At 42.4% G+C, this 24,014-nt stretch overlaps 1 protein-coding gene across 2 annotated transcripts in view; it reads left to right on the forward strand.

The window, feature by feature from the left end:
* The first annotated feature begins 1,251 nt into the window (after positions 1 to 1,251).
* Positions 1,252 to 24,014, forward strand: part of ARHGAP20 (Rho GTPase activating protein 20) — a 48,017-nt gene continuing 25,254 nt past the window's right edge. Inside the window, exons 1-3 of one of the 2 annotated variants that reach the window (XM_005431706.3) lie at positions 1,258 to 1,344; positions 18,594 to 18,764; positions 23,841 to 23,990. In XM_005431706.3, the coding sequence (XP_005431763.2) occupies positions 1,262 to 1,344; positions 18,594 to 18,764; positions 23,841 to 23,990 (404 nt within the window). In that variant the 5' untranslated portion in view covers positions 1,258 to 1,261. Of the gene's footprint in view, positions 1,345 to 18,593; positions 18,765 to 23,840; positions 23,991 to 24,014 lie in introns of both variants that reach the window. The other variant, XM_031066089.1, reaches the window with a different exon arrangement.

The raw sequence follows: 24,014 nt of genomic DNA on the forward strand, positions 1-24,014 counted from the left end.
TATTTGTCCTGGTAGTCAGAGGTTATTTCTGGTATGAAGGAAGAGAGTCATGCTTTGTGATTAGCTGAGAGCAGGGATTTCATGGCTGTCAAAGGTTCACCTGTTTGTGGGCTCTCAGTGGTGCTGTAAGGTACCCCTGCATCATTGGGTATTCTCCTGTCAGGGTCTCAGGAGGAGTTTGACCCTGGTTCTTTTGTTCCCCAGTTTATTCTGAAAAGCATTTGAGCTAAATAAGGTAACAGTCACCCTTCTGGTGGAGGGTCAGTGAGAGGAGAGGTCATGCACCTTGGCAGCAGGCTGCACAACCGGTTCAAGACAGCCCTCCAGGGTTAGGGCCAGGACTACTCTGCTAGTCCTGCTTCTGGCTGCAGGAGGGAGACTGAATGCATTGTGGTGAATACATGTGCATTCAGGAAAATGTGTGTTTTTGTCTCCTGTGGGTGCTTTTGAAAATTTCTACCTCTGAGGAAAACTGGCATTTATTTGCTCGGTATTTTTATTGTAGTGTTTAACTTCACTGACTGGAAATCCATGCTCTCTTGTTAGCTACTGACATTTTCATCTCTTCCTTGTGCTTTTTTTTTTTTTTCCCTGTGGTGTTCTCTGTCTTTGAGTGTCTCCTTTTTCCCATCCTCTTTCTACTTCTGTGCTAACAACTGTCCTGCCTCTCCCCATTTTATTTTTCTCATACACAATCAACAACGAAAAAAATGTCATTGTTGGCTACTGAGGGGCAAGATATGCTCCAGATTGAGTAGTAGGGAAGGAAAATGCTCTCATCTCTAAAGATTTGTTTAAAAAGTGTAGCCTAATATAATGTGTACTACGATCAGGTGGGTAGAATCCAAACCTTAAATTATGGTAGATGTCAGATGTGACACAGAAATGTATGAAGCACTTGAAATTTAAACCACCACCTGGATATTTGATAAATTTAAAGTACAATAAATTACTAAGGGACAAAAAGTGGTTGAGGAACCAGGTCTAGGTGTTTATTTCACATGTGCAGTGTACCTCAAGTATCTGTGTATAGACATTAATTTTTAGCTTTTCTATACACTGGCTTTCTGGTAATGCTCCTGCTTTTCTTATAATATTTTCCTCCCCTATGATATTTTACCCCTCAAGGGTTGCTGAGGGCAATAACAGCCTTTTTCCCATGGCCTGAAATTGGAGTCTGGCTGTGCCCAGTTTGTATGCGTGCAGTTACTGTTCCAAATCTCACCTGTGATTTCATTTTGTTTCTCTTTCCAATCAGAAGATGAAGAGTTTGGCCCAAAGACGTCAGTCTGCACCATCTTTGATCTTTGTCAAAGCACTCAGCAGATCTAGATCGGCCTCCAGGTGAGTCAGTGACTTCTGCTGGCTGTGCTGTTTTGCAGTTTCTCAGCCCAAAACTTGAAATGTTTTTGAGCTATTGTCCACATCAGGTTGTTGAACACAATTCAGGCTCCTCGGTAGCTGCACAGCTATAAAGGCTGCTGAAAGATGTGACAGAACCAGCCCAGGCACCTGGTGGTCTCCTAGAAGGGATTTCCCCAGTGCTGCCCCACTGAGTTGTTTATACCTGCTGGGTGGGCAGGGCTGCTCTGCAGTTTGTAACCAGGCATGTGACATTTGGGCTGCTCGGCTGTGAACAGTTTGTGACTGGCTTTGATTGCATCCTGTGGAGATGGCATGGGCAGAAGCAGATGAGTGCTTGCTGCCTTGGACACTTCCACAGTGTCAGGTGTAACTCAGGATTGTTCACTGTAGAATTGCACAATTTAATTTGAGCTAAGTTTTTTCTGTCATTGCGTGTTGCATGGTACAGGCTCTCCAGGGCTCTGGAAGCACCTGCTGATTCAGGACAATGCTGTGGGCCAGGATCTGGTGATCACAACCTTCCCCTGTCCAGTATTAGCGCTTGTGGGGCTGAATTTGTGAGTGTTAAGCATTCAACCTTTTTTGTCCTTGTCTTCTGCCAGAATTGGCCATCCTTCCTCCCTCCCTCCTCCCATGTAAAGCTGCTATAGAAGTGGAAGTTTCTGTGGAGCTAGTCCCCTGTCCAGCCCCAGCCCTGACCTGCCATTTGAACCACTCTGCATACATAACTTTTTTCTCCCTGCACTACAGTTCATTAGACTTTAAACTTACAAAACGTGTTTATCGAGAAGTGAACCATCTGGTCGGCTGTTAATGCTTCCAGCTGTGTATTGCTCTTTATGAAGAAATGTTATGGAGGGAAATAAAAGTATGGCTTTGTAAGGAATAGTTTTTCCTACTCTGTGGTGCGTTAAGTAATCAGTATGTGAGCTTTGGAAAGTTTTCTGTCTTTGATCTAATTAATATCTGGTTTGCATAATTTAGAATTCCACGGTATTTCAGAAACCTGTGAAAGTATTCTGTGAAAAAATCAGAGTTGCAAAATAGGAAGGTCAAAATTCATTTACCTGCTGGTATTCAGGCAATATTTTTCTTCAATTCTGCTTTTTAAATTTACTTTTTTGCCTGCTCCATAAGTATCAGAAATCAGAAATAGCTGGAGAGACACCGAGTGTAATACACACCACATTTTCATCTAAGAATTTTGTGCTTTCTGAAGTGTCTTGCTTGTATAGTCCAGATCAGAATTATTTCCAAATCTAGTGTGTGAAAGGATTCTCTTGTAAGGCCAGTTGGCAGAAGCTGTGTGGTGGAGAAGACCGAAGAGGGGAATGCATTTCCTTGTTCTGCAGTAAGCCATGCTTATCCTGCACAACAACTGATGGATGCTGCCTCAGTCATGTCTGTCCTCTGCCTGTGGCATGGAACAATTTAGCTGCTTCTGTTGTTTCCAACAAAGTCTGTGGCCTTTGTGAGAGGTATTGGGTGAAGTCTGAGGACTCTGAAGTCAGAGCAGGCGATTTTGTAGCTTCAGAGTCTTTCAGTTTAGAGTGTGATACTTTGGATAGTGTTTATTATTGTTCTCAGGAGCAGCAATTCTCACCTGTGCCTGACTTCCTTGTTTGGCTGTGCAAAGTACATTCCTCTTCATCACCAAACTGATGGATGAGTTTGATCTTTCCACTCGGTTTGTTGTGTAAATGCTTGACTCTGGTGAAGTGCTTTCTCTGAAGGAGAGCTGAAGAGCAACAAACTGACTTCTCATGTTTTCTAATCTCCTCCAAATGTTTTACCTCAGACCTGTCTCTGCTCTTACTTCTTATAGACACAGCCAGCCTGCAAAATCTATCATTCTTCTCTGGCCGTGAACCTTAATACTGGGACTCCATAACACTTACTTGTTAATGGTTGATTAATGATTTGTAGATAATAAAGCTCCTATCTGAAGTTAACAAACATCTGTGAGAGATTTATTTGAATACTCTCACCTCAGCAGCTGGCTCACCTCAATATTTGTTGAAATTAATGAACAAGTGCAAAGTTTAAAAGGGCAGGAAATACTTAGAAGCAAAGTCAGTTTGTATTTTTATACCACTTTATATGTCAGGTGTCCCTGGTTTATATACAGGGCACTTTCATAAAATGTAGTGGCACTTTGGACAGACTTACTCTGGGGCATTTTAAAGTTTATTAATGCTATTTATTCAAAGAGACCATTGTGACATCTGGAGATGGCTATTTAGCATTCAGAGGACTAAGGTTTTCGATGGTAGTGTTATGGTAGCTGTGATGACCCAAGGATGTGAGCAAGACAAGATATCTAGCTGGAAAAACCAGTGCTTGTTTGTGCCATTGTCCTCTTATCAGTCCTGAAAGAGAAGCAAGTCTGAAAGTCTTGTGTGCTTAAAAGCTTGTCATCTTTTTCTCCAGCTGTATCATTGGGCTTAATGAACATTCAGCTTTCATTACAAATCTTGCCTTGCCTTGTCAATCATATAGAAGGAGTCACATGATACTCGGCCTATAGAAGACTTCTGGGATGGTTGTATGGCATGGTGGTGCACAGAAGGGAAACCTTGCTATAATCCATGCCTCACGACTTGTACCTGCAGGCAGAAGAGAAACATAGTAAATAGTGCAGATATTACAGTGGAATTTTGGCCCTTACATCCAAGAGATGAAGATGTACAGGCCACCATTGCCACATTGTTCCTGTTTCTTTTCCTTTTTTCCCTCTACAGTTTCTTTTTCATCACAAAATTGTGATGAATAGCCATGTAAAGACTCTTCACATCATCAGATGTACTCTTCAGAAGTATTTTGAGCAAGGTGATTGTTGAAATACATTGGAAAAGTAAGCTTTTGGTATTTTTCTTGGCTCGTATTCAGGTGCAGAAAAAATAAATTTGATTGTTAACTCTGTTAATGTGTATGAACTCAACAAAGGATTTGGGTTAGTTAAATTTGTCCACAGACTTGTTCCACAGTTGTAATCTTCCTCTTACTTTTTCTTGGTGTCTTTTAGTGAAACCTGCACAACTTAATGATACAGTTCAGTGCAATACAAATTACATGCTTGAAACAGAAATGTCTGAGGCCTGGATTTAAAGCATTGGGTATTGTCATCTCAAATAATTGACACAGAATAATAAAGACTTGTTTGAAGTAAAATTTTCAGCTTTTGTTCTGCTGTTGCTCAAAACAATTTTCACACATGACAAAACCCAAGTTTTTGCTCTGCATTGGTGGTCTTCTGCTTGCATCTCTAATATTTCACAGGGACAGCCAAAGTCTGTGCCTCAGCTGCCAGCAGCTTCCCCTTTTCTATTGCACACCTCAATGGATCTTTGAAGGTGATATTTTTACATGCTGAAACCAAGTAATATAATCTCACAATTTCTAAGTCTGGAAGACCATTTATAGATCTGTGTCTCCACACATTAAAGGTGTTAAAATACTGAAAATGTAACAACTCTTTTTTACAGTATGAAGAGTATTTATGATATTATTTTGGTGTAAGCTGGAAGCACAGGCTGTTTTAAAAAAAATCCCAAAGGATATTTTTTAGAAAGTTTTATGAATAAATCCCTAAAGAACCTGAAAAGGAAGTTCCTAAAATGTTACTTCTACTCAATTTTGTTATGTGGCTTTTATGGTTGGAGAAGGGGAAGGTAAAAACTGGAGATTCGACAAGTTTCCAAGGTGTTTCCTCCCCTTGTTTACATAGAAGTAATGTTATGCCATTCACAGAGAGGCTGTTCTTCCTTCTTCCAGTGCACAGTAAGTGATTCTGGCATGTCATCTTCTAGGCGTCCTGTGCCAAAGGCTAAATATCCCAGATAACGAAGATCATATGTGTAATCTAGTAATACATTCCACTTGGCGCGAGGCAAATACAGAGTGTTCCCGGAGCCTTGGACATTGTGTTTTCAGGGTTTTAGTCAGAAGAAATGTGGATGATCCAAGCTATGGGACTAGAAGAAGACAAAAAAAAATAGAGACTTTTAATAAATGTAAATTGCCAGAAGGCCTTAACTGTCTCTTTTTCACAGGGAAGATGAGTAGCTGGTGTTTCAGGCAAAACTGACGGCAGGGACAAAGGGGATGAAAGTTCATTGGGAGTAACCAGCTTGTTGTATAGATATTCCAGCTGCTATAATTTTGCTCATTCTTCAGTCATTTCCATGCTGGTGAATAACTTTGCCTGGCAGTGTAATCTCTGTGAGGCAGGTTTGGCTGGTGAGGCAATGGAGGGGGAGCGCAGGCCCCCGGGCCGTGGGCCATGGCCGTTTTCACCTGCTGGCACAGGATGAGGCCCTGATGCAGGAACTCTCCTGTCCACTCTCCTGTCTGCCCCTGCCCAGGTGGGTGTTGCTCTTGCACAGCCCCCAGGCACCATGGCAGCATTTGCTGGAGCCTGGGCTGTGGATGGCACCTCCCTGGCAGAGGCCGCCCGTGCCAGCCGGCCCTGGGCTGCCATGGCCTGGCCGGCCGATGGTGCCGCTGCTGCCGGGGGCACTGCTTGGGCCAGGCAGTGCCTTGCCAGAGAGTTTGCAGAGCTGAGAGGGGCAAGGGCCGTGCTATGTGTGCCTGCCAGTTTCCAGGCGTGCCTTCCATGTGTGGTCAGTGGGGATTTACCTCTGGAGCAGCTGCACGCCGCCAGCGGGGAGAGCTGGGCTCAGAAGCAGAGCTGGAGATGGCATGGACAGGTACGATCCCGGCTGGCTCCAGCCAGTTGTCTAAACTGAGTCTCCTATTCCTAGAGACTCAGTCACCAAAGCAAAGGAAGGTGCCTTTGCTTCTGGGTTTAATTCTTAGATTTAATTCAGCCTTGAAAAACCTGACCGGGATTTTTTTTCTGAGGTTTTTTATTTCATGAAAAGTTTTGATGTTTTAACATTTTAGGCAGAAATCTCTATATGAGAACTGCCCTGGATTTCTCCCCTCAATATGTCATGTTTCCCTATGTAAGGTAAACATATATGAATTTGTAGAAAAATGGTAATTTTTTAAAAATTGCTATTTTGTATTTAATGCTCTTCCTTTTTAATGGAATTATAGTTAAAACAGCTTGTGATGATATTCTACAAATTGTCAGTTTCTAGTATATCTAATTCATGCTTGATTAAAACTAATTATAAGACTGGAGTATTGCTTCCTTTAACCATGTGTTTGAACACAAAAGTTACTTTTGCATAATAATAGCAGAGGATAAAATTTTATTAGCTGTTAACAAGGTGAACTTTCTGAGGCCTCAGATGCCTTTTAACTCAGAGATTGGCAATCCTGCCCCTCTGCTGTGTTTTTTCTGTTTTGTTTTGTGTGAGTGTATGTGTGCATATGTTTGTTTTTGATAAAACTCCTCAGTTCTTCATTTACGACCTACAAACTGGCTTTTAGTGATGTTTGTACATCTGGAGATCGAAATGAGCTGCGGCTTTCGGAGATATGCTGCTTTTTTATTAAAAGGAAAGGACTGGAGGTAAGAAGGAAGGCTTGGAATCAAGGTTTTGGAGGGATTGGAGTTTAAATAGGGGATTAATTTTACAATAAATGGCTAATAGTTTAACACCAGTGCCTTAAGCCAATTCCCTTCTGGAGAGAATTGTGGCAGTGTGAAGACAGTGAGGGGCAGTGCTCATCAGGATGAGTGCAGGGCTCTACTTGTCCAGATGTCTCAGTGTCCACATGTGCTTTTGGCTGCAGCCCATTTAGAGGACTTTTTGCATTAGGCCTTGAGGTCTGGCAGCAAGCAGCTGTTGTCCAGCCATTGTGTATTGCTGATTTTAGACACTAAAATCTCTGCCAAGTGACAGTCTGGCCAAGCAGTTTGGGCAGCAGCATACCTGAGGAAATCACAGACCAACTTGCTCAGTCTGCTTTGTGATCATTTATCTTGTGTAAACAAGCAGAAAGGCTCTAATGATGTGAGGCTGATGTGCAGCCTCTGGTGCTCCCACCTCTGACAAGGGCCAGCATTAAATACCCTTTGGACTCTCCATGGCGTTGTTTCTCCTGGTCCAGCTGCATCCTTGAGGTGCGCAAAGCTGCTGGTGAGGAGTTTTTAATCACATCCTGGGAGTAACAGTCTGTATTTAGGTACCTTCTGTGCCCACTCTTTAGTGTTTGGGTACTGGGGGCTAGATCCAATAAAGGATAAGCCTCAGGTGCAAGACTCTAAACCCATGACAGAAAGACATCATCTCAGAGGCTTCCTGACCTCTCAAGTGCCTCTGTTGTTTAGACACTGTCCTGCTGACCAGACAGCTTACCAAACACCTGGAGTTTTGCTTTTGCACATGCCAGTATAGCCTAACTTTTGGCAGCACTGAACAGGTAATTATCATTAAAAGGCACAGAGATGTGGGCGATGCTCTAACAGCTTTTCTCCCCAGCTCAGATCACTTGTCGAGTAGGAACCTCTGACTAATCTGCCTGAGTTGCTCTGTGAAAAACTTGTTGAATAAATAGGTGGGCAGTGAGTTATGGGAGAGCAAACAGGTGCATGTGGCTCCATGCATGTTCATAAGGAATCTGGGTCACTATACTTGCCATAGCTGGCAGCAGCAGGCATATTAAGTAATCTCTTCACTGTAATAGGATAATTCCTGTGCTGTAGTACAAGTATCAAAGTATAATTCAAAGCCCTGGAGGCAAAGCAAAGCCAGATTTGTTCCTGTTACAACTGGACAGGTGAAGTGACAGTCCTGTCTTCCATGTTGGCACCCATATTGGTCATCTCTCTTAGAGGAATGGTTCTTACAAGCTGCAGCCAATACAGGGGCTGAGCAGATCCTCTCTGCATGTCTGTGGTGGGGCTTTGTGGAGTTCACCCCACTGTGTCCCACAGTTCATAGGCTCATAGGATGGCTTGTGGTGGAAGACACCTTGAAATCATTTACTTTTAAGCTCTTTGCCATGGACAGGGACACCTTCTGCTAGACCAGGTTGCTCAGGGCCCCATCCAGCCTGGCCTTGAACACTGCCAGGGATGGTGTAACTGCAGCTTTTCTGGACAGCCTGTGCCAGTGCCTACCCCATATTCACAGTAACAATTCTTCCTAAGATCTAATCCAAACCTACCTATCTGAATTGCTTCTTCAATAATGGGAAAATCAGACTCTATAGGGGAAGGGCTATTGAGCAGTGGAACTCTGAGAGACCATGAGCAGCCCCACCAGTATTACCCAATGATTGAGTGGGGTGACTGACAGGCAGTGAACCCAGGCAGTCAACTAGAAAATGCCATTTCCCTGTTGAGAGGACATGGTCACACCAGCGCCCTACTCTTGCCCATCTGCAGCCTGTGTGACAAAGAGCTGGAGACATTAGAGTCAGCAGAAACATGTGGGCTCACTGACAGCCAGTCATGATGGTCCAGAAGGGATTTCTAAAGATGTCCACACCAGTCTTGTTACCTCATGTGCACATCAGCTTTAAATTACCTGTTTCTGTAGAGATTTGCAGAATGTCCTAGCTATTTTTGGTAACCCAGAATTCCTGGCTGTTACATGACCTGTGCTGAACTCTTGTAATACACTTTACAAGAAGATATATGAAAACACCTTTTGAATAAAAGATCAGTTTCATCTATGAGGTAAGTCAAAGTCAGTGGAGTTGAGCCAGGCTTTTAAATGTTCCAGTTGTAATTAAGTAGGATTAATTCTCCTAATTGAAATTACTACTTCTCAAAAAAGTTAAGGTAGGACAAAAACCGTATCTCTTCAGCCAACTAAAACAATACTGGATCTCCTTATTGGGACTGAGGTCCCAGAGTGCTTCTCTGTATATCTCCTCAGAAGGGGTAGGAAGAAGCTTGGTTGGTAGTAGCAAAGATAGCCTGTGCATCCAGGCTTCTTGTAGGCCATGAGAAGCTCCAAAAGCCCAGACATCCATGGTGCAGAGCTGTAGAGCTGGGTGTTGGGCTTTGGGCTTGCGCCTCAGTTCATCCTACTATTTTTCCTTTTTTTTTTCTTTATTATCTTTGTTTTCTTTATTTTTTCCCCACAAAGGTCACTTTTTTGTGACTTTGTTTTTTGGTCTGAACAATAAGATCTCTGTTTGGGTAGACAGTGCCTGGAATGGCATTTCCCTGGTGCAACTGCAAAGAGAGAGTAACTCAAGGTGGTGCTGCTATGTCGGTCAGTAAAAGTGAGTGAGAACTGCAGTGGGGAACAGAGGATTGATTCTTCCAAAGGCCAAAAAGCTTTTATTGACTTCTGCATGTGAATGTGTCCTCTCCCAAACGTCTCCCTTGCTCAGGGGGCCATAGACCAAAACCCCTTGAACTTGCTGACTGACTGGAGAACACCCACACTGCAAGAGCTTTTCAACAGGATTTACGTCACTTGCCCTAAATTGTTTTCTGGTGGAAATAGGCAAAATATGACCAAAACGTGTGGTGCTAATTTATACCAAAAGAAAATTTTGCCCTTGTGTTAAATTTTCAGAGTAAACACCTTGCAGCTGCTAATTAAAATAAAACAAAAAGCCTTGGAAGCAAACCAAACCACAAGCGTGTTTCCTGTCTCCAGCCTCCACGCTGTGGTGCATGCTTGCTCTGCAGAGAATTGTGTCCTTTTGGCTATGTAAAAATTACTTAAGTGCAGCTTTGTTTACAGTTAAGCTGCCAAGCTTCCATCCTGAAAAGTGTGAGGATTTTGTTTTAATGATGCATTTTACCCTACAGCTATGTGATATTTTACTGCCAGACTACAGAAAACTACTCTGTTATGTGCCTCAGCACCTGAAACATTTAGTGCAAACCACCACCTTATTCTCTATAGTAATTTTTATTATGTTTCATAAGGTTTTGACATCATGCAGAGATGATACAAGACAATTTTTAGAATCCTATTATAATTTAAGTTGGAATATTTTTCTCAATAAATATTGCATTAAAATGTGCACACTGAGTTTTAGAAACAGGGGAATGATATCCAATTTCATAAATATAAGTTTTAACCTTGATTTCTGCCCTAAAATGTAAATTAGTTGATTTATCTGAGTAAAGCTTGCTCCCAGTCTCAATTAACTTATATCTTCCTTCCATTGTCCAGGCTTGTGCTTGCCCTGCCATTGCTGAGAGTGGTTTGCAGCACATTTTGGTGGGAAGTCTTTATGACCCTGCTGGGACTCACTGCTTGATCTTGGGTATAATTTTCTGGAGTCCAGCTGCTTGCCTGCATAGAATGAGGACAGCCCTGTGCTGGAGGCTGTGAACTGAGGCTGATAACTTGCTCCAGGTCAGAGGAGTCCCTATGAGATCCAGAGGCACAGTCCATAGGGGAAAATGCAGGCGTGAGGGGTGACTGCCCTGTATTCATTCAAACACATTACTTGTAAAAAAGGAGCTGCAACCAGTAAAAACACTTGTAAAGTAGAATAAGGCATTGTAAAACTTAGCAACTAATGCTCTTTGAAAAACCAAGCAGATCTCACTTGTTTCATGGTACAAAAGCTACTGTACCCACAATGGTGATGGCCTAGGGGACTTTAAAGGAGTGCTGCAGAAAATAGACTTGCTATTTCTGGAATGCTGCACTGTTTTCACAAAGTGCTGCTTCAACTGCATGAAATTTACCAAAGATAACAGCATGCAAACATGCCCAGTATCCTCAGAACGAAGCTCCCTTGGCATAGCAGGGATCAATTGACAGCAGATTTTCAGAAATGGATTGGCAGCCCATGTGATTAAGAGAGTTTCATGCTTGTTTATTAAAGTCCCTTCTATAAATAGTCCGTGTAAGTTTACAACTGCATGCTAGCTTTGTGCTGGCCCACATCTTACCTACCACCTTCCTGGAAAACACTCCTACCCTCCAAGCCCATATTTTTTGTGCTTTCTTTCGCCCTCCAAGTCTAATTATTATTTATTACAATAAAGTGCCATACAAATGTAGATGAAGTGCATATTCAGGATCACAAAGATTTGAAGTGGGCAGATCCTGAGCACGTGGGTGACTCGCTGAGGGCACTGGTTGTGGTTCAGAGGCAGTGGCAGAAAGGAGCAGTTAGCACCTTTAAAAATGCAGAGGATTTTATATCTCTATCTCTATATATATCTATAGCTATATATATCTGCCTAAGTAGGGCTCTGAGCTGCAGATTGCTCCGTGTGGGTGAGCCTTGTCTGTGTTACCTCGTTCGTGGCAATGGGAGCTGTGAATGCTCATCCCTGAGACCGGCAGGGCTTTGTGTGGTTGTGCCGAACAGGCAGTGGAGATGGAGCAGGCTGGACTGAGCAAGTCATGGGAAATGGGCATGGCTGTCGGCATCCCTGTTTTCAGCACCCTTTTCCATCTATAGATAGTTTGTGCCAAGCCAGAACTGTCACAAGGACATCTCCAGATAGATAGCATTATTGAGGAGAACTGTGCTATATCTCCCTGTTTCTTGCCTTTTCCATCTACAGCTGGGAATGATCAAGAACTTGATCAAGAACTTTCCATCTACAGCTCAATGATCAAGAACATTTGAGGGAATGATCAAGAACTTACACAGGGCTTTGCTTGTTCCTCAGCTGTTTTTCAAAGGCAAAGCCCCTTGCTGACAGATTTTGGAGGTAGGTCTGCGAATGGGTGTGGTGCAGTTGTAGCCTCCTTTCTCTTCATGGCCATTCTAGCCTGAGGAGTGATTCTTCAAGCCATGTGCTTTAATAAGCTGCCAGCATGACAGAAACTAAACTCATCAGGAGCATGAGCAGGACTATCTCCATTGTCCTGTGTTCAGGCCCAAGCATGGGCAGTTGTTTTCAGTGTACAAGAAAAGCTCTTCTTTCATTTAGTTTCTCACTCTTCTCCTTTAGCATACAGAACACAACGATCTGTTTTGTGTGATTATTTTGGCAAAGTCTGGGGTGATTTTTTCAAGTTGGCTATAATGCAGTTCAAGTCACATCCAGATTGCCATTTATGATGAAATTCATTGTGTATTGAAGTTCTGAAACCTTAACATTGCCCTTTGGTGCACTATAAGGAGGGCTGCAGTGTGAGTCAGTATTCACTGCTGAGTTACTGATTTGGTTGCGTTTTTTGTTCCACCTTATCTCACCTTATTTGGTGAGCTCTTGCACACCAAATTGGACCTGTTTGCTTTTAGTTAATTAAATAATTGTTCTAACTATCTTAGTAAGTTAATTATCTTGAATGCAAAACACCCTCTAGCCACAGGATAGATAACATGTCTGAGTGTTAACTGATTTCCAGCAGTAAACCATCTTGGCTTCCAAGCACCAGTTAGCAGGTCCTGAATCATTAGCAAAAAACCAAGGAAACCATCTATTGAGCTCCTGTTGAAGTTCCTTCTCACAGGACTGTTTAGGAGCTTAAGGGTCAGAGTAGGAGGCACAGAAAAAAAGTGCAAATACTGTTACCTCATTTCCAATATAAGCTCTATTAAGAAAGTGGAGGAACTTACCTCCACTTCTAGATCTTGCTTGCTTTTGGGGGTATCTCTGCTGGTCACAAATGACATGTTTTCCCTGACTGGTAATCCATTTTGGCAAAAATACATAATGTGGGCTGAACTGTAGGCATTAGGGTTCAAATAGCTGCTGTTTTCACTAGCCTTGAAAGGATGTGGGTAGCTCCTGCTTCTCTCAGTGCACTGCTCTAGCCCAAAGCTGTGATTCAGTGATGGTAAAGTACTTTACTGAGAGACACTGAAGTTGATTCATTGGCTTTATTATTCCTAAAGGATAAATTGCTTATTCTTTAGAGCCATGCAAAACTGGCCTTTGAGGTATACAAAGTAAGTCTGATGTCTCTGAACACAGTGAGGAAGTTTAGCAGATGCTCTGCTTGGTGGCTTCTCTAGCCTGTAGGCAAAGTAAGGTTAGATTTATGCCGCAAGCTGCAAGCTTTACACCTGTAGGCAGATCCTCTTCACTGTCTTCATAAATGACTTGGGCACAGGACTTGAAGGTACACTTACATCATTTTGCTGATGACACCAAACTGGGAGGAACCGTTGCCTCCCTGGAAGGCAGAGGGGCCCTGCAGAGAGACGTAGGCAAATTAGAGATTTAGGCAGTCACCAACTGCATGAAGTGTAACGTGGGCAAGCGCTGGATTCTGCACCTGGGGTGGGGCAACTGTGGATGTATGGATTGACTGGGAAGTGAGACACTGGAAAGTTCCAGGAGAAAGGGATCTGGGAGTCCTGGTCAATGACAAGTTGAATATGAGTCAGCAGTGCCGTGGCAGCCAGGAGGGCCAAGCATGTTCTGGGGTGTATCAAAAGCAGCATGGGCAGCAGGTTGAGGAAGGGGATTCTCCTCCTCTACTCCACTCTGGTGAGATCCCACCTGGAGTTCTGTGTCCAGTTCTGGGGTCCTCAGCACAGAAAGAACATGAACCTATTGGAGCCAGGAGAGGAAAGCCATAAAGATTACTAGAAGGATGGAACACCTCTCCTAAGAGGAAAGGCTGACAGAATTGGAACTCTTCAGCCTGGAGAAAAGCTCTGTGGAGACCTTAGAGCAGCCTTCCAGTACCTAAAGGTGGCCTGTAAAGGAGGTTTCCTTAAGGGGTGTTAAGATACCCCATGCCTGGAAAGATTCAATGTCAGGTTAGTCAGGGCTCTGAGCAACCTGATGTAGAGGAAGCTGTCCCTGCTGTTTGCAGGGGTGTTGGACTAGATAACCTTTAAATGTCCCTTCCAACCCCGGGTATTCTGTTATTCTGTGATTGAATGATTCTTGTGGGTCCCTTCCATGTCAGGACATTCTGTGATTGATAGTATGAAAACTGGAAAGAACTTCTGGTCCTTACTTGAGCTTCAGCACCAGTGGAGGCATGCAGGATTTATATCTACAGTACATATTTGTGAAATGAGTGTAAGCCGAGTTGTTCACTTTAAGAGGAATTTGGAAAGGTATTGCATAATGTGTTAGACACACCAAATGCAGCCTCACACATGGCCGGGCTAGTTCAGGTTTCAGCCTTTTGAACAGCTATCATTCGACTGGTCTGCTGGTGAAAAGGTGAATTTCTAACCTACATCTTGAGAAGGCCTTCAGAGGTTAAAAAGGGAAATGGCATTTTATTTCAATAGGTATCAGTCATGCAGAGAGCACTGGTGTTGCATCATAAGAGGACGTCGACTTCTGTGGCTGCAGAGAGATTATCGGTGGAGGAAAGTTCTGGCAGAGAGCAATAACCAAAACAATGGAGTGAGGTTTAGGGTGGAGCATGAGCAGTCTGTGAGAAGGATGTCATATATCTGAGATACCTGCAGCAGCTTATTCCAGCTTAGCTACCTTGGAACAGGTTGTTCCCCTGAGGCCTCTTAGAGCTTAATCTAAACCAATGATAGGCTGAAGTGATCATCAGCTGAAGTCAGGGGAAAGCTTCCTATTGGAATGACATTTGGATCATGGATTTAGTAGCCACTTAGCATGGACTGTTCAGCTCTCCTTCAAAACATATTTTCTTTCATTGTTTTCACTATAAACAGAGAATAAAGCTGACATCTCCATTAACACCAAGAATAAACATTTTGTGGGTAATGCCAGTCAGCTTTATTGGAAACCCCAAGGAAGCTCTTCAGGGGAAAGAAGTACTTTTTGTGTTTCTGTGGTTTCTGGTAATACAGGATCAATGAAGTGAGCTCTGATGTTTGCTTTCACACCGAATGCAGCCAGGATGTGTTTTTCAGTATTTGGCTGACTACTGTAGATTTCACCCTCATATGCTTCACCTACAAATTTGCAGTTGTCTTTTAAATCATAGCATCTTTTGAATAGGCACAAAATGACTATTTTGATTAATTTGAAAAATAAGAAGTATAAAAATTTATGTTCTGGAAACATCCAGAGAGAAGTCTTCAATTATCTTTTTACTAATTTCATCCAGCACAGTGATTTTAGTCTTTTCCTGAAGAGCTCAAGAATATCTCTGTATATATCCTCCAATTACAAAGTTTTCTCCTTAGTTAAAATTGCACATGGAAATTTCAGACCTCCCAAAATAGCACTCTTATAAAAAAATGTCCACTTAAGACTGGAGTTTTATAATGGCAATGCCATCGAAACATCAGTGTCAGCCTTGCATCCTCACAAAATGGAACATGGTTGATTGCTGGCTCTACAGGATCCCCATCTAACCCCATCTTTCAGGAATCAGTTCACAGTTTTTTCTTAACAAACCTGGATGACAGCTTTTTTTCCCTTCCAAAATGGAAAGATGTTATTGTGTGGGTTTTTACTTGTGCTAATAATAAACTGATTTTAAGGGAAACACAAGGCAGACAGAGCCCTACTCTGATCACTGATTTTCATTTTTTATTTATATCAGAAATCATGTTGACCTGGCTTTTGTCTAATTTTATTGAAAGGAATTTTCAAAGAATCAGTATTTACATACTTAGCACTTTTTCAGAATTAGACCCATCTAATGGCCAGAAAAACCATTGAGCCATTAGAAACTGAACTGCAAAAATACTTTTCTCATATAAATCCCTATGCCTGAGGATATTGCTGATCTGCATTTTCAATGTAACAACACTTGGGTTTCATTCATGCCTTGTAACAAAGGAACATTAATTGAGAGGATCAAAAGCCTGCTTTCCAAAAGACATTTTTGTCACTGCTGACATGAATTTCCTCCATGTTCCTTGTTCCTGGGGTGTTAGAATATTCTGGCTAAATTAATGGCTTTGATTTTTTTTCCACTTTGAAGAAAATACTGGCACTTTTTTTTTAATAAGGCTTATCAGGTAAGATGTAATATTAGTGTATGTAAGACTGCTTGTTAGAGTTCAGCTGACAGATGTGCTTGAAAGGCACTGGCTCAAAAGACAGTTCAATTTGCTTGACCCTTCTGGCAGTACTAAACCTACTACACCTTCATTTGTGTACCAACATGGCAAAGATTTTGCTTAGTTTAATTTGAGAGGCTCCTGGGCTTATGAATCATGATGTAGAAAATGTACAAATAGGAATAATCAAACAGAATTGCCTATATGGAGACATACAAGCCAGACCTTATGATTGTAAGAATGCTTACAGCAGTGTAACATGAAAAGGATTTTCCTCACATTTGTTGTCGCTGGGTTCAAGTACAGGTGAGTGTATTCCTGATTTAATCTTTGAGGTAGAAGCCATGCATGGCTTTCACACAGGTGGACTTATCAGCATTCCTGAATTCTGCTTGAGTTTCCGTGCCAAGTGCTGCTAGGGAGTTAATGAATTGGAGTCCAGTTACCTAATTCTCATTGATGAACTGGTGAGGTGGCAATTTCTAGTCCCATGGGGGTGGCAGGGTAGGGGAGGAGCTTGTTGTTCCCCTGGCTCCTGTTGTTGGCCACACAGTGTGTATCCCTGTTATGCTGGACCAAAATTCCTCCCTCTGCTTTAACCTCCACACTCCTGGACACCCCTTCTGCGTAGGAATGACCAAATAACTTAGGTTTGCATTATTCATCGTGTAAGTCATTCCTCTTCTTTCTCTCTTACATGAAGGGGTGGGTAATGAAAGACAAGGTTAAGACACAGTTTAAGACAAAGTAAGTTGAGGAATTCTTTTAAAAACTGAAGACATCCAGCCATAAAGGGGAATCCAAGGCCCTTCCCAGCAGGTAGGGATCCTTGCCAGCTCTTTATAAATCAGTGAAAGTGTGTCCTGCTAATGTAGGCCAATCTTGGAGCTTATCCTTTCTCTCCCAGCTGTCAGGATTTCCTAAATAACTTTCTGCATAATCCAGCCACAAGTATCAAGAAGAGGAGGGTCATGAGTCATCCAGGCTCTAACAAGCCTGGTACAAGGTTTATGACCTTCTTTGAAGGTTTCCTGTGCTTGTTCTTGTTTTCTTTAATTTCCTCCCCGTTTGTTTTGTGACTTTCACCATATAAGCTCCATTTCTTCTCCCAGTAAAGTCTTTAGGTGTTTGTCATCCATTCCAGTGGGACCAGGAATAAACTGGAATTGCTAAATTGTTGACTTCAGCCTGCCCTTGCCAAGCTGATCCTGCCAAGTGTTAGCTTAGTTTTTTAACAAGAAAAAAAAGTAAATATATGTGGATAAAAATTGAACTGATTTGTTTTGCCAGAGGGAAATGGTTCATTTGGAGGCATCTCTTGGGAAAGCAAATAATTGCAAAGTCGGATTTTAAAACCATGAGTAAAGATACTGATGGTACCTGGATTTAATCCAGAATTTCATTATTTAAGGTACACCAGGGATATAGGAGACCCAAGTTCAGTTCTCTCAGCTTAGTGTGAAAACTTGAGGCCATGCCTCTGGCTTTCCAAGGGACAGCCTGCTTGCTACGAGCTTTCAGGGAACCCTGGGGAAAGAGAGTCCTCCTCTCAGACCCTTACATTCATTTTGTTTAGCTCCATATAAATGGCCATTTGTTACAGCAAGGCTCAGAAAGTAGGGACATCCTGGCTGGGTGAATAAACTGACCATCATGCTAGAGAAAATCTATTTCTGCTTCAATAACTATTCAGCTGCTTTATGTAGAACAGTTAGATCAAGAGAATTTGAGAGAATCATGTCTCCACCCTGTGCTGCAACTTACTCAATACCTCCTTTGAAAAGATCAGTGTCTTCTAGCCTAGTATTTCCCCCACAGGCTTGGGTTTGGATTACCCAGCAGCCTCAGATGAGCATAGCTGTGCTCCAGCCACACAACCAAACCCTGTAGCAGGAGCTTATTCAGTGCTTGTGGGTTGTGTGCTGGGAGAGAGAAAGGCTGAGCAGCCTTCTCATGTTGCATCAGTACGTGGTGTGTCTCTAGCAAGGTTCAGTAACACCTTATATTTGTCATTGTTTCTCAGTAATTTCTGTAAATGGCTTTTAACCCTGAGTATGAGTCCTGTTCTGATCAAGGTGAATGTGTAGTTCTCTGTTTATCGTGCATTATGTGTCCCCTCTCTATTTGGAGAGCCTACAGGAGATGAAATATTTTCTCCAAGACTTCAGTACAAAGGGAAACAAATACAAATAGCACAAATGGTGTGGGCTGTGTCTATATTATTGTCCTTTGCTAAATGCTATGGGTTTTACAGCTTGGGCTGTAAAAGTTCAGTGAGGATAGTCCCTAACAGATGTTGTGTCAGAATCTGCTGAATTATCCTGCAAGTGCCTCTCACCTTTCGCTGAAATGTGGTCAAATAAATTACTTTTTGTCAGCAGGTATGGGAAGTCACTGCCTGGTTCTCACTCTCAGGCAAGTAGCTGATTTGCTTTCCTTTATTTTGTGTATTTTATGTCCTTTTGCAGGGAAGGCTGCTTGTCCCCCATCAGCCCAGAGTCATGGCCCCTTGTGCAGTCTTTCATATGCCACAACCGAGTGCTCATCCTGGACGGCCACGTGCAGCTGAAGACGAGTCTGCAAACCCAGGAGCGACACCTTTTCCTCTTCACAGACCTTCTGGTTGTTGCCAAGTCCAAGTGAGTAAGGCCCCTCAGGCACTGCTCCTGCAGAGCAGACCTTTTCTTCAGTGGAACATAGCATGGATTTCCAGAATGCTTTTATGGTAGCAAATCTTCCCTAAATCATAAGGAAACATTTTATTTTGACCTCTCCAGGGACCTTTGAAAGCCTCATAGCCATAGAGGAATTTCAAGATGCAACATTTTATGGAAGTATCAGATGTTCTTTCATATATTTCTTGTTTTCTGTCATCTTCTCCACTTTGGGAGTGCAGTGTCACAAAAGACTCATTGGCACTCTGCTATGTCCAATGTGCTACCTTCAACTTCTTGTTTTAGACAGGTCATCTTCATCCTTTGGGGTTTGGATAACACCAGTGGTTGTGTTGTATAGGGATTAGAGGTTTTAACCCTTACCTGGAAGCTGCTTTGATACACGCCAGGGATGAGCAGCTGTATAAAAATAGAGATTGCAGGCAGCACTGCGATGTCTGTCTCTGTAGCTTGTCCTGTGCCAGAAGGAAGGGGCATGGGGAAGGGGAAGCCATGCTGAGCAGTCTGGGTAGTGTCCATGTGTAATCAGGCTTGCTGTTGAGCTCTGATTATTCACTCTACCATTCACAATTAAATCACATTTACAAGCTGTGTCGAGCGTGCCAGCTTCATGCGGCATTTGTGGTTTAAGGCAGTTTTAGAGGGTGCTTTCACTTGCTGTTATGGGTTATGGAGAAATAATAATAAAAAATCCTGATGTAGCTTCACTCTCTGTTAGGCACTGTGTTGTGGTTTCACAGGGTGGGCAGTCTCAATGTGAATCCTGGGCTTTTGCAACGTGTCGTTTTGCTTAAGCAATTGTTTCAGGGGCTTCTGGGAAAAGCCAGAAGAAGTCTGTGTTTTCTGTAGAAATCCGAGCTGTGTCTGTTTGAATCACACATAGTAGACATAAGCCCCCCAGCTGAACTCCCTCACTTGATGTGGTGTGACAACACAGAGGATATTTTACACAAAACATGTTCTGCTATGGGTGGGCGGAGAACATAAGTATGTTTAGGGGAAATCTTGGTGTTCTACCAGCACCAGCAGTAACAGCATTGTTACTGTATTGATTTGTGTTTGTTGCTGGTTCAGGGTGGAATTCACCCCACCTAATTTCAGCTGTAAAGTGAAATACTTGCAACTTGCATACGTTTCTGGGTTCTTCTTACAGGCACTGAGGCAAAACCAGCTCCTGACTGTGGCAAACTCCCCTGTGCTCAGAGAGCATTGATGGGTGAGGGCAGTGCTCTTGGGAGTCTCTCTCTCTGTCCACTGGCTATTCAGTGGGCATGGTCCACTAGCTTAGTTCCTTAATTGTAGAGGAGTATGGTCAGGAGGGATAAAGCCCCCTTCCCTGGTCAGCCTGCTGAGCACAAGCTGTGTTACAGCCCCTGAGCTGCACTTTACTGCAGGTTTGGCTGGGTCCCAGTGGGACTATTTGCATAGGAAAGCACTAGTTGGTGTAACCGCACAAAAATCTGGTCCCCAGGGAGTAATAACAGCTCCTACAGCATGTGATTTAATGTGGTGAAGAGAAACAATGTTAAAAAAGGTGGAAGAGAACAATTTGTGCTTTTGCATGTGAAAAAGGTGGGGGAGCAAGTCTTTGCTAGAAATGGCAAAAATAGTATTTTGAGTGATTTTACTTCGTGTATTTTGAAGAACTAATTGGGATGTTCTCTCTACAGCTGCCCTGTCAGCAATTAAAGCATCAGAGCTGTCACTAATGAATACTACTTAAAAATCAGCATTTTTAAAGCTGTCTCACACTAAAATGCCAATGCTGATTCCTAGAAGGAAAACCCAAGTGTGTGTTTTGCTATGTGGCCGTGACTGTTGACTGCCATTGACTTTTTAATAGCTGGTGCAAAGTCAAAACAGTAAAACTAGGACAGAATTAGTGATACAGTTGAATCTGACTTAACTTCAGAATTATTCCTTGTGAATAATTCTCTCTTAAGTAGTTTTTCAGCTTAGGGCATATGAACCCCTAAGGTACCTTTGGTCCAGCTGGGCCCATTCGGGTGGGAGCTCAGGTGCAGGTGACCAGCCACTGCACAAACGGAGCTCATGTACAATCAGGCTTTGGATGGACAGCAAGTGGGGACAGGTTTTTGGTAAAGAGAACAAGTATCTTTTGTCCTCTGAGCTTGCTGAGTAAACTGCTTGTACATGACTGAGCTCCTGCTTAAAGGCAACAAATTGGCATTGCTCCCTTAGGAATTTGTGAGGGGTGAGTCCTCTCCATAACTAGTCCATGTATGACTTTGGACAAGAGCCTGTGGGTTCATTTTTTTTGCTGCTTTCTAATAATATCTGAAATACAAACTGCTACAGTTTCCTATGATGCATTATACTAGTTTATTAAAAAATAAGAGTGGTACTCACATGCTGTGCTTCTCTGCTGCCCTGTCCTTCACTACCTTCATGTCAGGGTTAAGTCACAAATTAATTTATTGAAAGAGTTTTTCTAACGAAACCAAAATCAAATACATAAAATGTTACACTCTTTTTTATGTATTGATTAGATTTCTTACAGAGAGCATATGTCTTTATTTGGCAGAGTAAATATTACAAGGATCTGTTAGTTCAGTGATGAAGGTGTCTCACATATGTTTTTGTGTGAGAGACACAGAGAAATTGTTTCCTTTTTCTCCTTTGTGATGTACACCTGCATACATATACGTGCCTTTTAAGGGTATTTTCCTGAAGTGGCTGGACATAGAAATGAATGGCTGAGTTCATACATGGAATTATGGCAGCAGTAGATCCATAAATGCTTTTGTCAGAGAATTCAGTTAAGAAGATTAGCAAATCTGGAGAGAAATTAATCTCCCATCTGTTATCGGTTGCAAGGTATCCAATTGTAAGCAAAGGGAACTGTGTGTACTCTGCAGAGGTGGCATAACTTGGGGTGTGCCAGTATCTACAGCATTGATCTTCATGATTTTTCTGTTGATTTCAGTTGATTTGGAATCTGCCTGATATTCACAGTAACATTTGCTAGGGGACTTCCTTAAAAATATACAACACTCATTAAATTGTTACTGTACCCATTTTTTAAATGTTCTGTCATGCTGCTTCCTTAGTCAGCAATATATTCATTTCTAAAGGTAATACTTTGGCATTTAAATAGAAGACCCATGTTTCACAAATGCTAAGAAGCCATGGATTGCATAAAGGACATGGCAGATAGGGATAAAATTACACTTCAGGCTCTTTAGATGTTAATGGAGGCTACTGTTTCAGCACCTCTGGAAACCAGGCCACTTGAATACTGATGGTAGCTGAAAGCTGTGACTAGACATGGCAAACAGGGAAGAATATACATCAAGCATGACTGGAGAACATCCTTGTGTTTCTGCCAACACCCTGCTGACACCTGCTACTGGCACTGTAGGGATCTGGCTTTATAGACTGTAAATATTAAAAAATGAAACAGCATGTAGAGTGTTCAATGTACTGGGTAATGGCAAAAAGAAGTTGAGGAGAAAGGGAGGATCAGCAGATTGATTTGGTGGAGTCAGACCAGACATCCATTTATTAACATCTACATTAGAATTCACAGCTGTATTTTTTTGTAAATCTACATTTTCACAATTAATTCAGTGGTCAGTCAGAATACAGTTATTTTTGTATTCTTGACAGACCTTACTTGTTGCATCATAAACTCATTTGCTAACAAGCATGTTGAAATATGCTCCTGTTCTTTAAGTTTCTCTTTAATTGGGTAGCAAAATTTAATAAAGAGAGGTAAAATGTTCAGCTGATCAGGAGACACCATAGACTTAGGTTTGATGAGTACTGATGGTTCTTTCTTGACCTTCCTCTGGATGTGCTCCTCTATCCCACCACACCTGTTAGCACAGTGTCAGCTGGAAAACTCAGACCAGCCAGGTTCATCTATGTCCTCTTTAAAGCCACAAGGTTCAAGTGCTTTCATGTTTCAGACTGTGTTAGTTCAGTCTGTCCCAAATCAAATACCTTGTAAACAAGGCTAATCTCAGGGAAGGTAGTCCATGTGTCCCAAAGCCCTAAGAAACTGCTCACCTGGCATATTTATTTATAGAGCACTAATCACCATGGTGCCCAGCACTGTCCCCATCCACATTTGCAGCACAGTGGTGAGCTGATGTGCTCTTGGTTTCAGGGAGGTGTCTCCTCCAGCCTTTCCCTGCTGGCCCAGGAGAACCATAGCTCAGGTAATTCTGCAGGGCTTGAAGTGAGTGGCTCTAGCAGTGCTACAGAGCTGGATTGACTTTGGGAGTTTTTACTTGTTTCTCACATAGCACAAGCACTCGCTAAACCTACAAAGGAAGGACACTTATATAGAGACATCTACTGGAAGAGCTGAAGTTAAAATGTGAAATTCTGTACATTTGACCTTTACTCAATTGTTTAGTTGCATAAAACATAGGAAGGGCTACGTTTTTAAAAATTGGGAAGATTATGTCTTATCCTTGTAGATGAGTAAATGTTTTGAGATTGCTCAAGGTCTTGGCTCATTCTCCAAGTGATGTGTTCCTAAAGCTACCATGTAGAAGGTTTGTGAAGGCTGTGTGGTGACCTGTGGTGTAGTTAACACAAATAGCAATTTTCTACTCTTTTTTTCTTCAGGTTTGCTTCATTTGCCCTGGCCTAGTTGTCACTACTTAAACTCATCATCATTTTTGACCCTGAGACTAAGCAATAGAACTGCATTGTGAACTCCTCAATGGCATTAAAGTCACTGAAATGAGAGTCAAATACAAGTGGTAACCTTTGCCTCATAGCAAGATTTGGAGGGCAACTCTAGACATGGACAGCTTTCCCCCAAGACTGGGAATGTCCAGGGATGCTAGAAGTAAACTGTTTATCACAGAAATAAGAGACTGGTTGATCCCATTTAAATGAAAAATTGGTGTGTTTTTATATGCAACCCAATAAAACATTTTCTTCAACTGAAGCAGAAGTGCTTCTTCTGTCAGCTCCAGTGCAAACCTCACATGTGCCTGAAGGAAGAAAATCTGCTGTCTGTGCTTTCATGTGTGTGACACACCTGTGAATTTCCACCTGCAGGTCACACTCTCATTTCAAGCTGAAGTGCCAAGCACGTCTCTGTGAGATGTGGACAGCATTTTGTACAGAAGAAGTGTGTGAAGGCAGCACAGACCCAGACAGGTCCTTTGTTTTGGGCTGGCCCACCACAAACTGTGTGGCAAACTTCAGGTAAGAATTGAGAGAGATTTTATT

Source organism: Geospiza fortis, unplaced genomic scaffold (assembly GCF_000277835.1).
Source record: "Geospiza fortis unplaced genomic scaffold, GeoFor_1.0 scaffold16, whole genome shotgun sequence".
NCBI classification, from domain to species: Eukaryota; Metazoa; Chordata; class Aves; order Passeriformes; family Thraupidae; genus Geospiza; species Geospiza fortis.